At 43.2% G+C, this 18,554-nt stretch overlaps 1 protein-coding gene across 1 annotated transcript in view; it reads right to left on the bottom strand.

The window, feature by feature from the left end:
* The window catches only part of LOC147684524 (extracellular calcium-sensing receptor-like), a 59,311-nt gene extending 50,852 nt beyond the window's left edge, over nt 1–8,459 (bottom strand). The window contains exon 1 of the mRNA XM_086939685.1: nt 8,230–8,459. Coding sequence (XP_086795811.1) covers nt 8,230–8,459 — 230 coding nt within the window. The remainder of the gene's footprint in view (nt 1–8,229) is intronic.
* Nucleotides 8,460–18,554: the final 10,095 nt, after the last annotated feature.

Genomic DNA, 18,554 nt, shown 5'->3' with positions numbered 1-18,554 from the left:
CTGGCACGTGTTTTGCTCTGAATAGCACGTTCAATTGCATACATAGTAAAACAATTTCTTTAAGCAGTCTTAAGATCAGTTTACAACGTGCTGCCTGACTATTGATGCACTCGACCACAGTCATATTGTCCGACCAAAATATGACCGAGTGATTTTTGAACCCATCGGGCCATGTTCTCAAGGCCACCAAGATGGGAAACAGTTCGAGGAAAGCAATATTACTCGTCAGACCCTTCTCATGCCACCAAGTCGGCCATCTTTGTGCCGACCATTTTGTGCCGAAAATGGCGCCAAAACCTATACTTCCCGCCGAATCTGTCCATAGCCCCAGCTCCTCAGAAGACACGGCTGGTTTGTTCCAGACGATTCTACCATTGAAATCCGCCAAGAATGCTAACCAAATACGCATGTCCTGGCGGATCTCGGCCGATAGTCTCGTGCGATGATGGCCTTCTTTCAGGCCGACCATCGCTTGGGCAATTGAACGGGAAAAGGGGCGGGCCATTGGTATCACCCTCAGGGCAAAATTCAACTGTCCCACCACTTGCTGTAATTGTTGCAGCGTAACTTTTGATGCATTTATACACAGTTGCAGCGTAGCCCTGAACTTCAACACTTTCTCGGCTGGCAAACGGAAACACCCCTCAATGGAGTCCAACTCGATCCCCAGAAACTCGAGGCAAGTCGTAGGACCCACTGTTTTACCCGGCGCCAATGGCACGCCTAACTGTTCCATCAACACACAAAAGTCGGCCAAGGCCCGGCCACATTCAAGACCCCCGGCTGCCCCAAGAAATAAGAAATCATCAAGGTAGTGCATTACATCTTGGAAACCCGTTTTCTTTGTGAAAACCCATTGTAGAAAACAACTGAATTTCTCGAAATAAGCACAGGATATAGAACACCCCATTGGCATACACCTATCCATGTAATAACAACCCTGAAACATGAAACCTAGGAGACGCTGGTCGTCTGGGTGTACCGGGAGCAAACGGAACGCTGACTCGATATCTGACTTCGCCATCAGCGCCCCGGGCCCCAGGCGATTCAAAATGGCTACGGCCTCATCGAAGGATGCGTACCGCACCGAACACACTTCTGGATCGATTGCCTCATTTACGGAAAGACCTCGTGGAGCTGATAAGTTATGAATTAGTCGGAACTCTCCAGGGTCTTTCTTGGGGACTACCCCTAAGGGAGAACAAACAAAATTCTGGACTGGGGGTACACTAAACGGGCCAGCGACCCGACCTCGAGTCACCTCTTTTCGGATCTTTTCCTGTACTACGGTTGTATGCTGCAGGACGGAAAGTTGGTTTTTACACTTATCCACACCCTGAAAGTCCCCTACCGGGATGCGGAAACCATACGAAAAACCGTTTCGCAGCACCCCAGCAGAAGTACGATCCGGGTAATCACTGAGCCAAGGGATCATTGCCAGGGTATCAATGGGAGTGGGTAAAGACGCCCCTCGGACTATATTAGACCTGTTTGGCACCTCCTCTCCCCCCGTTATCACCCGTTCTGGCTCTGCACGAGGCCTCAGGATGGGACGACCCACAACCACTACATTCATGTTTGAATTTACACGATCCCTGCGGTCTCGTACATTTTCCTCTGTTGTAATTAAAACAGAAACCCTTTCTTCCGGTATTGCCGGTAGGTTTCGAGTGATCGTCGGCCCCCGAACCTGACCGAAAGGGCGTCCCCGCATATTGTCGGGAGGATTCACCCACATTACTTCCCACCAATGGCATTTTTAACATCCCTGACTCCTTCATTTTATCCCAGGTCAAGGCATCATAACAATCCCAGGTTAAACTTTTATTATGCTCCTTTTCTTTTCTGAACATATTATCGTAACAAAACCAATGATTCCCCTGATGCGATGTCGAGTACCCCATGATTCGTGATTGGTAGATTGGGAACTCGGAAAGCAACTCAGGCCTACGTTCGCCCAGGATTGATGTAAAGATTCCCCAGGCATTGCCCCAATTGGCGATATTCTCATTCACTTTAAAGGCGGCCATTTTTGCGCGCCAAACACTCGGATGCATTAAGTCCTTCTGACTCTTTACATGCTCCACCTCATAGTGATCAACAAGTAACGAAAAAATGTTCACATACTCCCCCGCCCAAATCTTTTCCTTAATTGCCAAAGGAACATGTTGCCCCAACTTTTCTCTCCGAGAGGGTGTTGACTCATCCCTCGCAATCGGCAATGGCCGCTTACCTGCACCTGACGCTGCCTCTGTGGTCGCAACCGTCCCTGGTGTCTTGTCCCCCACTGCAGCCGGCACGGGCACCTTGGCTGCTTCCCGCTTCTCACGCAATTGCTTAACCAGCTCCTGCGCTTCGACAGCCGTGGCGCCCTCGTTACCTTTTCCCAACCACGCTGCCAATTGTGCTGCCAACTCGGGCGGCATATCATCCTCGGACACGGGGGTGATCGGATTCCCCTCCTCTGGCACGGGCGTTGGAGCCTCGAGCGGGGCACTGGGACCGGGGATCTCCTCTCCCGCTGCCCCCCTCCTGGGCCTCTTGTTTTTCCCTCCCGGGGCTGCTCCCGCCAAAGGACGTTTTGGACCCCTTTCCTCATTCATGTCCACCCGCTTCCTTAGCTCGGACATCTCCTTCATGAGAGCACGCAGCATCTGGTCGGTATTCATGCGCTTTCCAACCTTCTTCGGCATTCTCCAACAAAATAACTGAAAAACAAACAAGAACGATTAAAAACGCTCAAAATTGGCTCTTCGTTCCGTCTCGAGCTCACGTGCAGCGGGGAGGTGCAGCTTCAGAGCACAGGAACAAGAGGATGTCTTCTGGTCTTGCGTCTCTTTTTATCCATCTTCAGGGCGGGCGTAAACCCGCCCCTGCCTGCCCCGAGGGCGTGGCCGGCGGCGTCCGTGTCTAGGCCAGCCCACTCAAGGGCGGGAAAAAGCGCGCCCCGGCTACGCCGCTTTGGGCATACCAGCCGAGACGCGCCTCCCGCCCAAAAATGTCTTCCCGGGGGGATCGAGGCACTCTGCCATACGTTCGGGGGGACCGAGTGGTCGCCCCTTTCCAAACGCGTCGACCTTGTTAACCTTATCTTTGTTGTTCGCCTTTTGGTGTGACTTATTTTTGACTAAGCCATTGACCTATTTTTACCTTTCTTGCTGTTCTGTGTTACATGTTTTTTCGTGTTTTGTTTATTTGAAGGAGTGTGAGTATGAATGGAGAACGGATGTTACACGACTGAGGTGTTTGCATTTATTGTCTATTGTATAGAACGTTTGTCTGCTTTCTAAACTTTTTTTCCTGGTCCTTTTCTTCACATATATATATAAGATAAGTTTCGTCATTTTTTTGTTGTGTTGTTCAAAAGTATTTTTCTACTAAATTGAAATAAATAATGATGGATTTATTCCAATAATCGGCTGACAATTGAGTGTTTGTTGGTTTTGAATACAATTTGTTTGTGACCTTTAAATGAGACTCAGTATTAACACCTTCTCTGTTCATTCGAGTTATAGACTCTGCTTTACTGTAGGTGAGTCTAAGCCCTTCTTTGTTGTGCTCACCAAAGTATATTCAGCAGACAATTTTGGGATACCGTGTCAAATGCCGCTGACAGGTCAAGCAGTATCAGTGCCACTGCCCCACCTTGATCTGTGGAGGATCTGATACTGACCGACACTGCCAGCAACGTTGCCTCGGTGCTGTTGTTAGCTCTGAAGCCCGTCTGAGAGGGATCCAGGAGGAGGTTGGTTTCCAGGTACCTTGTCAATTGTACATTGACTAATTTCTCCAAGACTTTGGAGAGATAGGGAAGCTGGGAGATGGGTCTATAGTTCTCTGGATTGAGAATGTCAGATCCAGCTTTCTTCAACAGGGGGATCACCGAAGCATGCTTCCATGCATCAGGGAAAGTAGCGGTTCTTAGTGATTTATTAAAAAGTTGTGTGATCAGGGGGCAGAGCGTGGACGCAATCTTTGAGAACACAAAATGGGGGCAAGGGTCGGAGGGGGAACCGGATTTGACTGTGTTCATAGTTGCTAAGACCTCGTCCACTGAGAGTGGTTCAAAGCTAGTTAAAAGGGGTGTAGTTCCCGAGTCTGGCAGGACTGATGCTGCTTCTGTTGTAGTCACAGTGTTGGGGGGTTTATCTGTGTTACTGTAAGCATGCTGGGGGGTAAAGGTAGAATAGATTTTCTTAATTTTCTCAGCAAAGAAGGTGCTAATACGGTCACAGACCTCAGCCGAGGGGATGATTGAGAGATGCTAGGTGGTTTGCTAAGCTCCATCACTATTTTGAACAGTTCCTTAGCTGAGTTACTGTTTTCTTGGATGCGCTGGGTAAAATAATCTTTCTTTGCATTTTTGATATCGGCGGTATACTGTTTCCGATTAAGGACATAATTTAGTCTGACTACACTGTCCTTGGACTGTCTCCAAAGATGTTCAAGTTTTTGACATTCCCTTTTAAGGCTTTTTAAATGGGGGGTGTACCATTTTTCCGTTAAAGCTTTTTTCCTAGATTCCCGCATCGGGGCTAATTTGTCTAATATTTGCAGTATTCCAGCGTCAAGTAAGGTGACATCTGTACAGACAGAGGAATCATCCAGGAATTTGAGATTGGCCTCTTGAAAATATTTATCAAAATCTGAATCATTAACTGACCTCCAGGCTCGTTTGGAGATCTGGGGAACTGCTTTGGATTTCAGAGGCTTGCAGGGAAGGTCGAGTGAGAAAGATATAAGGAAATGGTCCGACCAGGGTAGGGGCTGGACCTCACGTATGTTGGTGGATTCAATGTTGGTAAAAAGTAAGTCCAGTGTATGGCCAGCTATGTGAGTGGGGCCCACTACCCACTGCTTAAAGTTAAGGATCTCCATGTCATATTCCAGTTGGGAAGATCTCAGAGCATCCATTTTCTCATAGTGAATATTAAAATCACCAATAATTAGGTAATTTTTGTGCTTTGAACAGAGTGGCAGAAATTGATTGAGTAATTTGGCGCCAAGATTGGCTTGTTGTCCAGGGGGGTTGTATATTACTGCTCCAGCTAAGATGGTAAAACCCTCATGAAGTACTCTGAAAGGTAAGGTCTGATGTTCGTTGTGGGCAGTTATTGGTTCCACAAGGCATACTAAATGTTCCCTGAATATCGCAGCGACCCCCCCTCCTCTTTTACCAGATCTATCTTGCGTAATAATTTTATAGTTAAAGGGGAGGGCGTTTGCTAGATCCGGGGCATTAGTATCAGGTAACCAAGTTTCAGTAATGAAAACCAGGTCCGGGGTTTTGAACGTAAGTAAGTCCCAAATATCCAGAGCGTGTTGAGGTAAGGATCTGGCATTGAAGTATAAACAGTTAAGGTTCATATAATTGTTGACATGGATTGTGTGATGGCCTGATGGAGATTGACCCATACTAGACCAACGACAAGCGAGGCAGGAAATAGGTCCATAGGATGATCCTGGGCCCGTTTGAATACATAGCCTTTCATTGTTGCCCTTATTGTCAGCATAGGCTAGCAACTCGCTACGGGAGTAGCGGATGGGCGTGGGCATGTTTCGAGTAAAACCAGCAGGGGATATGGCCCCTGGTCCCGGTTGGTCACGGATGGGCGCAGACGGGCTTACCTTAGGCGCACCTTCGGCGCGCCATTGTCGCGCCCGCTGCGCCCGTCCGCTGCGCCTCGGCCAACACATGGAGATAAATAGGGAGGGGGAAGCGAGGCTCGTGGCTCCGCCCCCCGTTCTGTCCCGTGGTGGATGGCCCCCGATTGGTCTGCCTACCTCCCCTTAGGCTCTCCACGCAATCGGCACTCAGCCGTGGTGGAACGGAGCCCGGGATTTGGCAGCCAAAAATGCTGGAGTGAGAGGAGCAGCCTGACTCGCTGTTGTCCTCACAGTGCAATAAACAATTTTAAAAATAACGAGGAGCAGCCTAACTCGCTGTTGTCGTCACATTGCGGAATAGAAATATAAAAAATAACGAGGAGCAGCCTAACTCGCTGCCGCCCTCGCAGTGCAAAATAGGCAGTTTTAAAAAATGACGAGGAACAGCCTGACTCGCTGTTGTACTCACAGGATCAGGGTAGGTGACAAATAACAGTTAGCAATTTTTTAAAGTGCAAGCAGTGCGAGCGTTTCCTTCAATTGTTAAAATCTAGGCACAGCGCTGAGGCTGTAGCAGCAGTTTCAACAGGGTATGTAGATAGATAGATAGATAGATAGATAGATAGATAGATAGATAGATAGATAGATAGATAGATAGATAGATAGATAGATAGATAGATAGATAGATAGATAGATAGATAGATAGATAGATAGGTCACAAGCACACACATATGAGTGTGTTGTTGTCGCACATACATAAGTTCTTTCATCTCCATGATGCTGGTGCCCGCAAAGGGATTGCACTCGGTAGCAGAAAGCAGCCGTTTATTCCACTGCAAAATGACAACGCGTTCAAGCAATGTGCAAATTATTGTGCCAAATGATGTGTATCTAAAGTTAAATGGGGTAACATGTGCTAGACATTGAAATATGCTTGCTCAGCTTCTGCAATTTAATGGCAAAAACCACAGGGCCTTATTTGGAGTTTGACAGACTGGAACGAGAGAGAAATATACTTTTATTTGATTTCTTTAAAATCAGAAAAGGGCGGAGCGAGCACCTTGGTACAGGAGGTATCAAACAGACTGGAATGTTTGCCACAAATGTGGCTGATATCCTGGGTGCCCTATTACAAGTGCAGTCAGCTACAATGCACCTGTATTACAGTGGACCAGTATCCACCACATTTCTATCTGAGCATCCCATCCATTAAGTTCTAAATGACGCCTTATGTTATACTTAGGACACTGTTACCAGAGGACTGTCTGAACTCAGTGATGCAATGTGCAAGCATGTGTTAGTTTTGCCTTTAGCATTACTTTCAGGTCTGTCAGTTAAAATTAATTACCTGTATGTAAACTGGACTACAACTCCCAGGATACGTTACATTGTTAAGCACTAACCTCAAATTGAAGGATTGCCCCCTTCGGCTAGGATTACAAGTCAAGCAGAGAGGAATTCTGACGTGAATTTATGCTTCACTTAATGACTGGCCTGGTGGACCCACACCTGGTAATCCTTGATGTGGAAATACAAGCCCCTGATATTATCAGCCTGAAATACCAACTTCTAAATTCACTTGCGGCTTCAGCTGGAGCCCCAACCAAGCTCAGAACCCTGCCCCCATCTGAGCTTTTTCTCTGGAAAGGTGGGCCATGCAATGCTCACCAATCCCAGAACTATTATTACTCCTCCCTACTCTCATTTTACAATCTCTTTCCAGTGGCGGCTCCTCCGCTGTGGCAAGGGAGCGTCGCCACACTGCTTTTAAGCAGTGAACTGCAAAGTAAAGGAAACATAAAATGATAATAACTTTGAGTTTTTATCATGTTATGTATCCTGTGCGGGCAGGCAGGTGGGTGGCAGGCAAGGGGGTGGGGCTGCTCTGCTCTCAGATGGAGAAGGGCAGGGAAGGAGTGGTTTGCCCACACCTAGGTGTGCAATGACTGTGTGGTTGGCCCTATCAGGCCGTCCAAACCAGTCATGCGCACTTTACCCGTTCTCCATCGAGGCTGCAATATAGCCTGCATGGAGAACAGGCCCTGGCCACCATTCCCTGGTTGAGCGTCGAACCAGGACACTCAAAACCAATCACAACACCGTAGTGAAGCATTTTGATTGGTCAGGGGAGTCTGGCTTTGCTTCCTGTGCCTCAGTCCAATGAGGAGAGGAGGAGCAGAGACGCAAACCTGGTGCAGCAGGATAAGTGTTTATTTTATTATTATATATTTTTTTACATTGTACACCCTTTTCCAATCCCCCCACGCATACCCACACCCGCCCAACCCCCACGAATCATGCCGGCCACCACTGTCTCTCTCTTAACCTCCGCACCATTTAAAGGCTCTGGCAGGAATGTACCACCTTAACGGTACTGGCGGGGTGTTCCAACATGGTAATAGAAAGTTGTGTGCTGAGTTTGCCACCCGCAAGTACCTTGCAACTTATAACTGTCACTGTGGTGAAATTGAGACATATGGTGAACTTAGATACACTAGTTTTGAAAACACGTCACTAACTGCAACAAAATATTAAATATGACATTACAACATTTCTGATCCTTCAAAGGCGCCAACATCACCTGTAAATAATTGAACAATCTCTTAATGAGAAGATAGTTACTTTTCACAGCGCCTCGGAACAGGAGGATCTGTAAACAAGAGGTTGGTGGAAGGAAACAAATTTGCCTCATGGACTGCGGCTAAAATGCCAAACACCACGTCCCCTTCCCCGGAATAGGCCCCCATGTTTGGTGTAGATAGTCCATGGCAGCCTGGCTGGTAGTCACTTGCAGTGGGTACTACTGCCCACAGGTGGATCAGTATAGTGATGATTGTTAGTGCCGTTGCCATGGTGAGGACTCATGAGCAGTAGGATAAACTCTCTCACAGCATGGACCAGAAGAGGAGACTATGAAAGCAAAACAAAGGACAATGTGTGAGAGCAAGGTATAGTCTTAAAGCTAATCACATGACCATTTCTATGAAAACAACTGGTTGTTATACTCATGTGGGCATCATTGGACCTAGAGAAAAATACAATAAAACTCAGTGTTCTGCATATATGATGAAACTTTAACCTGAAACCCCCAGCTTTTCAAAGAGAGCAATCATGTGGGCCCAGATAGACTTTTACACACCTAAATTAATTATGGAAGCCTTTGATGACAAAACACTCCATATTTCATCAATGACACATACATTGGTTGTTATGTGAGTGAAGAAAAAAAAACTCTGAATGTTACTTGCAACTCTAATGCCTCAGGGGGTGAACTTATGTAATTCTCTATGTATTTTTGATGTAAGCTCAGGAAGAAAGCTAAAGCTGCCTCTGGCTGACCAAAAATGGGTTGGGTGTCAACGTGGACACTGGACAACTGATTTTAGACATTGGGCAAGTTCACTAGGTCAATTAAGAAAGGTCTCAGAGGCCCCCCAAACTGCCTATTGATGTGCTTCACAATAAATACAAATGACACCAGACAATTCATGTCTTGAAAGATCCTAGCAACAAGCATCTGTGCCTGCTCACAGTGCATCCATCAATTGGCCAAATAATGACTGTCAAAGGCATCAAAGAGTACATGTTTCAATCGAACTGCTAACAAGTTTCATTGGGTGTTTGAAATTGGGTTGTTGATTGACTGGGTAGAGAGCATTGGTCAAGCAACAGCCATAATCCCTTGCAGGGCGAACAACAAAAAGTCACTAAATTAAATGTGCTTAACCTTAGGTAGCCTGGCAAAAAGAACAATCTGGCTTAACTCATAAGCAATGTGCAAAGTATTTATGCAGCACACAAACAGACATAAGGTGAAAACACAACACAAGAAAAATCCCAAACCAGTTTATAGTAGGAGAGTACATTTTAATAAAATATTTAACACCAAAGTGACAGAAACTCAATCAGTATAACAGGAGTTATGATTTTTTGTATATATTTTAAGTGAAATATAGCGCCTAAAAGATCAGGGGCCAGATGTAGGTCACCAAATACCGGTCGGTAACGGCCGATTTCGGCCGTTACCGACCGGTATTTGGTGATTGAGATGTAGGGTGCCTAAATTTTACAGAATCGGTAAATTTACTGAACCGGTAAATTTACCGATTCAGTAAATCTATATGTAGGTGGCACTGCAAACAGTGCCACAGGCCCCTAAGAATTCGTTATTTACCATGTAATACTATTGCATGGTAAATAACGAATTCCTGTGTACATGCACATCTGTAAAACACAAACAATTGAAGAAGGGTCTGAGGGAAATTTAAAGACCTGCCCAGTTCGTATCCCCCTAACTATAATCCTAACAACAAAAGAACCGGGGGTCTATAACGGAGCTTCAAGTACTCCGAGCTGCTGCAAAACTCCTACATAAGTGAGTTAGGCGCTAATAGAGCTATATAAGTCTCTATATCAGAATGTGTGCCAGGACAAACCTGTCGAAGGACCTACTGAGATTGTTGGTAAGACCCGTACAGAGATGTGTTGGATTCCCATCAAATAGGTATGTAGATCAAGTGTTCTCATTTGGTCATCCAAAAATGGGGTGGTATGTCTCTTGATCAATGAGACCCATCCATCGCCCTTACTCAATTGGGTCGTACCATCAATCGCTAAGGTACCCATGAACAAATGATAAAGATGGGATCGAGTGCAGTGCAAAAATCAAAAGATGTGTGAGTTAAAAACAAGGGGTAAAAGGATCAATAGGCGAAAAACTCTAATGTAATTTGTCCTTTCCCTCAAACAAACAAGAACAATGCAGAGGAAGCAGTCTAAACATATAACCGCTTTTACAAGGCCAACATGTTTCAGCCGGTAGGGACAAGATCCCATGGCTTTCTTCAGGGCCAGAGTTCTAAGCATTAGCTACTGCATACATAAAGTGAACGTAACGACAATCTGTAAAGGATATACATAAATAGTCCAAAATCGTGTTCCTCTGTACCAAACGGTGTCTCTTACATCTGAATAGTACAGGGAGTGTACCTCACCTCTCCTGGAACCCAGCTCAGGAAAAAGGAGGCTCCGCTCTGTCCGGCGTTGTCTCATTGCAGGACCCGAGCTGAACATCTGTGCATGTACACCTGTGCCATGTGGCACACAGACATGCCCTAAGGGCATGGATGTGGGTAAGCATGGGCGGAAAATCCGTTTCGCTCGCGGATTTTGCGGATTTTCGGTAAATTCGCAATCCGCGAGATTCGCGAATCTCCCGCAAAATCCGCAAATCCGCGAGCAGCGGATTTTGCTTGCACTGCTCGCACTGTTCGCGTGAGTTCGCGGCTTCCCAGTACAACTTCGCGCCCCGCGAATAAGTGCAAAATTGCAGAAATACGATCTTAGCAAAACTGAAACTACTTACCAGGTTCAAAAGTTCAGGCTCATCATTAGTAGCCATTTCCTGTAGTGCTTTCTGAGGGGCCCCTCCAGAGTTCAGTTGCCAGTTGCAACTATTATGTGACCCTGCTCTGAACCTCAGAATAGTTACACATATGCCACAAAGGTCCTGAATTACAGCTAAGGGAGACAAGCAGGAGCCAGGCTGGAGGTTCAAATCCATTAATCAGCCCCTAATTCATTATTGTCAGTTGGGGCAGGGCAGGTGTTGTAACTAATTTTGCAACAATGAAAGCACTTAGCAAGTTCAAAAGATCACTAATCAGGAAGCACTAAGGAAGCAGGTGCCAGCTAAAAAAATATTCTGTGACACATTAATCAGCCCCAAATTAATTCAGGTCACTTGAGGCAGGGAAGGTGTGCTTGCGTTGCCACAATAATGTACACTGACTGGACAACCAGAGGGTGCTGTGATGAAACAGAGGGTGGCATGGGTGGGCCAGAGGGTGGCATGAGTAGTCAGAGAGTGGCAGTGGTGACAGAGAGTGGCAGTGATGAAGAAGAGTGTCCCAAACAGGCTGGACACGTAGAAACAACAAGTTCGCGAAACTTGCGACCCGACAGGTAAGTTCGCAATTTGCGACATTGTACAAAACCCTCGCGAACTGGCAGAAACCCGCGCAAACACACAAAAAAAAAATCCGCAAATTCGCGAGAATTCGCGGATTTTGCGGATTGCGAGTTCGCAAATCCGCAAAATTCGCGAACGCGAGATTCGCAAAATTCGCCCATGCTTAGATGTGGGTCACATGGCACACAAGCCAGAAACAGGGTTGCAACATGGTGTCAAAGTGACACTCTGTCCCCCTTGGCAATTCGGTATTTTTACTGATTTGGTAATTACCGAATCGGTATTTGCCATTGATTCCTATGGGCTTCAAGGCCCATAGGAACAAATGGCAAATACCGATTCGGTAATTACCGAATTGGTGAATACCGAATCCTACCAATTCGGTATTTGTTACCGAATAATTACCTACATCAGATTTACCGATTCATCAATACCGAATCGGTAAAATTCAGTATTTATGAATCGGTAAATCTGATTTACCTACATCTAGCCCCAAATCGTCAAACCTGGACATCTAGTCGCATGATACCGGGTCAAAGTCAAAAGTTAAGGCCAACCGCATTGATGCATGGTTCAGGTAAAAGAAGTTGATTGGACCCGGCCAGCATTTACCTTTGGACTTATAAACATTCTTGAAGAAAAATGTCTGAGAAGGAAATGTTTAGCATGGCAAGGCTGCAGGAAGAGTCTGTGGAGGGAGCAGAGGGAGCTGCTGAGGGGGTCGCGAATTGGTCATCGGGGATCTTGTTCTAATTCCTGCATTGGAGCTGCTGCGGTCGTCTGCGGTGGGTGTTGGATTTAAAGGTGAAGTGGACACAGCGGTGGTCCGTCCGTGGGAGTTTGGAGGTGTGGCTGAAGGTAACTGAGTTCCTTGCTTTGAAAATAGGATCAAGGGTGTGCCCAGCTGAGTGTGTTGGTCCGGGTACAATCTGCTTGAGTCTGATGGTGTGGAGGGTGGTGGAGTTGGGGTCATGCTGGCTGTCAAGGTGGAAGTTGAGGTCCCCTAGTAGCGTGAAAACGTTGGAGGTGATAGCATGCATCATGATGATGTTGGTGATGGAGTCAGAGAAAGGAGCGCAGGGACGGGGGGGTCTGTAGATGAGGGTGCCTCGGAGGGTGGAGGATGGGTTGGTCTGGATCTTGAAATGGAGGTTTTCCATCCGGTCTGTGGGCCGGTCAGAATAGATGCTCAACCGGAGATTGGTCACCATAATCGAGTCAAAAACTCCTGCAGGATGAAGCAGATGACTGTGGTTGAAGACAGTTCCAAGAGGTTGTTTACCCCATTTGCGAAGTACTACTGAAATGGATTTGCTGCTGCGAAGAAGAATGTGGCAGGAGAAGTTGTGAAGTCAATCTGACCAGAGATACACCTCTAGCAGATATGCGAGCAGATTGGTACAAGTCTCCTCCTGGTTTTTAGAGCTCTATTGGCCAGATTTTGTTTCAGTCCTCAGTTTTGGACATTGACCCTCAGGCTACTTTGGCACCACATCCATGTGCCCGGGACTGGTGGTACACCGCTTGGGGGTTCAGGACCTGCTAAGGCTGAGTGCATAGAATTTCCTGAATCCACTGCCCTGGGTCCAAGCTAGCTGCAGTGACAATACATGACAATACATGGTTGTTAGGTCCTTTTTGTGAAGGCAGAGCACAGATTATTCATGTGTTAATGGAGCTGTGCTGAGCTCTGCAGCCCCATCCTGCCAGTAGATGGCACATTGAGGCACCCCTAATTACTCTATTGTATGACTGTCTGGGAGGACGAATGTCTGACATAATATCGACAGACAGAATATTGATATGCAAAAATATCGGAGCAAAAATATCGACAGCAAAAATATCGGAATCCTATCTTCATTAAGGTAAGTACAAAAATATCGAAAAAAATAATATCGAAGTGCAAAAATATCGGAATCAAAAATATCGTTTTTTTAAATGTATTAATAATAATGTAAAAATAAATTTAAAATACAGATAATTTTACAACTATTAAATAAAAATATTAAAACAAAATTAAAACTAATACATATACATTTAAAATAAATAAAACACTTAATAATTTAAAGTAATTTTAATTTTTTTCATGTAATTTATTTGATTTAATGTAATTTTTTTTTGTTTTTACCCTGTACGCCTGTACCCCAAAAACCCAAAACTGACCCTTATCCCTAAAAATACCCCTTTACCCAAAAACTGAAAACTGACCCTGAACCCTAAAAATACCCCTTTACCCAAAAACTGAAAACTGACCCTAAACCCTAAAAATACCCCTTTACCCAAAATCTGAAAACTGACCCTGAACCCTAAAAATCCCCCTTTACCCATGAACTGAAAACTGACCCAGAACCCTAAAAATACCCCTTTACCCAAAAACTGAAAACTGACCCAGAACCCTAAAAATACCCCTTTACCCAAAAACTGAAAACTGACCCTGAACCCTAAAAATACCCCTTTACCCAAAAACTGAAAACTGACCCTGAACCCTAAAAATACCCCTTTACCCATGAACTGAAAACTGACCCTGAACCCTAAAAATACCCCTTTACCCAAAAACTGAAAACTGACCCAGAACCCTAAAAATACCCCTTTACCCAAAAACTGAAAACTGACCCTGAACCCTAAAAATACTCCTTTACCCAAAATTAATTAATATTATTTAATTACCAATTAATTATTAATTAACAATAACAATAAAGTAAATATATTAGCACATTTGCTGTAATTAATTTAATTTAATAATTAATATTATTTTTCCCAATTAATTAATTAAGATTAACAATAAATTATATATAAAAAACATTACTATAATTAATGTAATTAAATAATTAATATTAATTAATTACCAACTAATTAATAATTATAAATATGTCAAAAATTATATTAATTAATTAACTAATTAATAGAAATTAATTACCAATTAATTATTAATTAAAATATGTACAAACATATATCAATTAATTAATTATTATTAAATTACTTCCCACCCTATTCCCCTATAAACCCATAACCCGCTACAGAACATATTTATCAATTAATCAATTAATTAAAAATAAATAAAAATTATTTCTCAATTAATTAATTAATAATTCCTACTAATTAATAATTAATTTAACATAATTAAATTACTTCCCACCCTATTCCCCTATAAACCCACAACCCGCTACAGTAGTAAAAGACAATATTTAATTAAATTACATTAAAAATAAATAATAAAACATAATAAATACAATATAATATACACTAAATTTATTTAAAAATTGATATTAGTAACATCAAAGTTATTAATTTCGATATTATTGACATCGATATTTACAACTTCGATATTACTGATATCATACCAATATCGATATTAAGACTGTCGATATTACTTACCTTCGATATTTTGTCCCATCGATATTTAAACTTCGATATTTTTGTATATCGATATTTAAAAATCGATATTTTGTCTGTGTACCGGGAGGACTTCACAAAGTCTGTCAGTTACACTCAGTCATGTGAGTAAACATAGTGTGCACGCACAAAGGTCAAGAAAATGCAAACTTTCTAAAAATTGCATTTTCAAAATTGTAATGAAAAATCTGAATTTACCATTAAAGAGCGTTTCTCATTACAACTTCATAGGTACCAACCATGACATATCTTTGATAAGGGGATTTAAATGCCAAATCGGCATGGCAGTTTACAACTGCAGTCAGGCTGCAATGACAGATCTGGGAATTTTTTTAGGTGCTACTTAAGAGGGTAGCACAATAAGTGCGGCAGGCCCTCTGGTGGCATTTAATTTACAGGCTATGGGTATGTGGTATATCACTCTGTGCGGGATTTATAAGTAAATTAAAAATATGCCAATTAGGTATAAACCATGTTGACCTTGTATTAGGGAGTGAGCACAAGCACTTTAGCACTGGTTAGCACTGCAGTCCATACACTAATGAGCCTAGTCAAGAGAATCAGTGACCCCACAAACTGCATGAATCAATGAGAGTAATTGTGTGTATCAGAGACCACATTTTGGAGCTGATGTACTAATTGTTTCTGATTCCTATATCAGTTGCAAATAGGTTAGCGATGCAGAAAGGTTATGTTTTGTATGTATCAAAGTGTTTTTTCTGTTTCAGCCCCCCCGCCCCAAAACAAAATATGTGAACCAAAACAAATCACTATTTTTGCAACTGGAATTAGCTCTGGCGTATAGAGATTCTCAATTTGCATTTGTTATCCTTGAATGTACTATTGGTTCACACATTAGGAATAATCACGAATGCAGGTTTTAGCAATCACAAATTTGCATCAAGTGGAAACAGGTGGGAAAAATGCACAAACAATAAATGGGATTGAAACTTGTTTTTTTTCCACAATGATTTCTGTGTATGCCCTGTATGGTATGACGAGGAGGATAAAGCTGTTTGTTTTACACCACCAATGGAGAAGGTAAAAAGAGGAGCACATTTCCAGAATCAGGGTTGCTGAATGTCAGAGTGAAGAGGAGATATATAACAAATATAAACTCAGCAGCACTGTTATTTTGGATGTAATTGCTGAAGTATAGCCTTTGTTTAAGAAGGACACACCCAGAATGTTTTTCTTTACCAACTCACATTCCGGTACTTTGCTGAATGCACCTTTTAGCCCCAGGAAGCTGTCAGGGAGTTGTTTCCACAGCAGGAGGGAATTTGCAAGGAATACTGTTATATGTATTTAGGAATTGTTTAGTTGCAATGCTGATCAACATACACAGATGTATTTATATGAACCTGGATGGTACATAGGACAGTTGTTATTCCTAAATTTGGGATTGTGCAATTTTTGATACAGAGGCACATAATTCTTAGCGGCATTTTGTAATTTGGGCCGGTGGCATTGAGGGTATTCTGTTTTTATAGTCAGATTGTTTTCCTCACTATTTCCTCACTATTGCCACCATGATCAATATGGATAAATATAAATTTTATACATGTTTTTATCCATGGATATTTTATAATGTGCCCCTGTAATGCCACTACCTCGACGTTTTTGAAATATGTAACAATATTTATGTATTTATTTCATGGCGTTTTTTGCACAGTATTTTGTCTATGTCTATAACTTGACAATCAACGCAATTGCACTGTCACTTTAAAAGTCTGTCCTTTTGGCTTACAGTATATCATGTGATCACGCTTCTTTTCGAGGCGAAACGCGTCATGGCGGACGCGTTGGCATAAATAAATTAAACACTTTGCACCAGTAACTCAAGGGTCTGCTCTTTGTCATTGGGTACTTTATACGAAGGCTTTTCTTTGGATGACGATTATTCAGATACATATATATATAGATATATATATATATATATATATATATGTATACTTATTTTTCAAGATCTCACCAGAGTTTCAGCAAACAGAGGGGCATATTAGCTACAAAATGCGATATTTATCGCAATCCTCGTTTAGCGAGGTTTTTATTATCGATGGATTACATCGCCTTGTTAGCGGCGTATTATCAACATGCCGCCAATAGGCGATGTGAAGGGGTGATAACCTGCGATAGCGGGAGAAATCCTATGATAAAAATATAGTGATTTGAAAAAGCTTGCTAATACGCAAGCGTAGACTTAACCCATCAATCTACCTCCCATTGGAAAGATGGTTAAGTCACCTTTTGAACAGGAGTTAAAGTTCTGCGATAACCGCGGTTAGCACAAGTTTTATTATCAATTCACAGGTCAGGGGCCGCATTGATAATAGGGCGATGCTGAGTTTGCAACTATTTTAATGGACTTTAAGTAAGGAACACCTACCTTGCAAGTCATTAGCGATAAATATCGCTGACATGCAAGGCGATGGAAAAAGTGCCTGAAAGCTTGCTCTAACGAATGTTAGCGCAGGCTTGCTAATAGGGTGATAACAATATCGCCACTTTTTTGGCAAAAAGTGCCGCAAAAGTGGCGATATTGCCCTTGGTAATATGCCCCAGAATTTGATGTAGTTTTTTATGTGCCACATTTTCCACAGGTTATAGGCTATGCTGATGGAACACTTCTTACTTTGGCACACTAGTGCTACTCATATTTGTTACAGTAATCAGAAGAACCAACAGTTTTTACACATTCAGATAGTTTGCACTACTCACTCTTTAATTACGGACCTTGTCCCAAAATTCCCAAGTTCCATTCCTATAAATTCCGGCAGTGTGCATTATACACCAGCTTACAAGAGGGGAATTTTTTGGATGGTTTTATTTTAGGCATTTTTATTTGATATTTGATATTTATGGGTATTTGTAGAGCGCGGACGTTCGCTCCCAGGGGAGCATATTGGCGCTGAGCTTGCGTGCGGTGCATAAATGGAAGATGTAATATGATGAAGATATGGAGCTAGATGGCTGCCAGTACGGAGGTGTCTGGTTGTTGGTACACCCATGTCTTAAGGAGTTTTCTAAAAAGGCTCTCCTTTTCGATTAATCTAAGGTTGGCTGGTAAGTTGTTCCATGCCTTGGCTGCCAAGACAGTGAAGGTTTTCCCACCCTTGGTTTTGTATTTAAATCTGGGAATCGTGATGAGATTTGTCCCAGAGGATCTAAGGCATCGTGAGGGATTGTAACGCGTAAAGCGATTAGCGAGGTAATGAGGCCCTGTGTTTTGCATGGATTTAAAAACAGTGAGAAGCAATTTAAAAAGGATTCTTTTATGCAATGGTAGCCAGTGCAGAGATTTTAGTGCAGCTGATGCTGATGGCCTTCTGGGGAGTTTTAAGACCAGTCTCGCAGCAGCATGTTGTATGCTCTGCAGCTTTCTGAGGGTGGACTTTTTCACTCCAGCAATTAATCCGTTGCAGTAATCAAGTCGGGAGAGTATTAAAGCTACCGCAACTGATTTTCTAGCTGCAATGGGGAGGAAATCAAAAAAAATTTTCAAAGATTTAATAAGTCCAAAACAGCGACCAGCAGTGATCCTGACGTGGTCGTCGAAAGAGAGAAGTGAATCGAATTGCAC

Source organism: Lissotriton vulgaris, chromosome 10 (genome assembly GCF_964263255.1).
Source record: "Lissotriton vulgaris chromosome 10, aLisVul1.2, whole genome shotgun sequence".
Taxonomy (NCBI): Eukaryota; Metazoa; Chordata; class Amphibia; order Caudata; family Salamandridae; genus Lissotriton; species Lissotriton vulgaris.
This window is presented reverse-complemented; position numbering and strand designations above follow the sequence as displayed.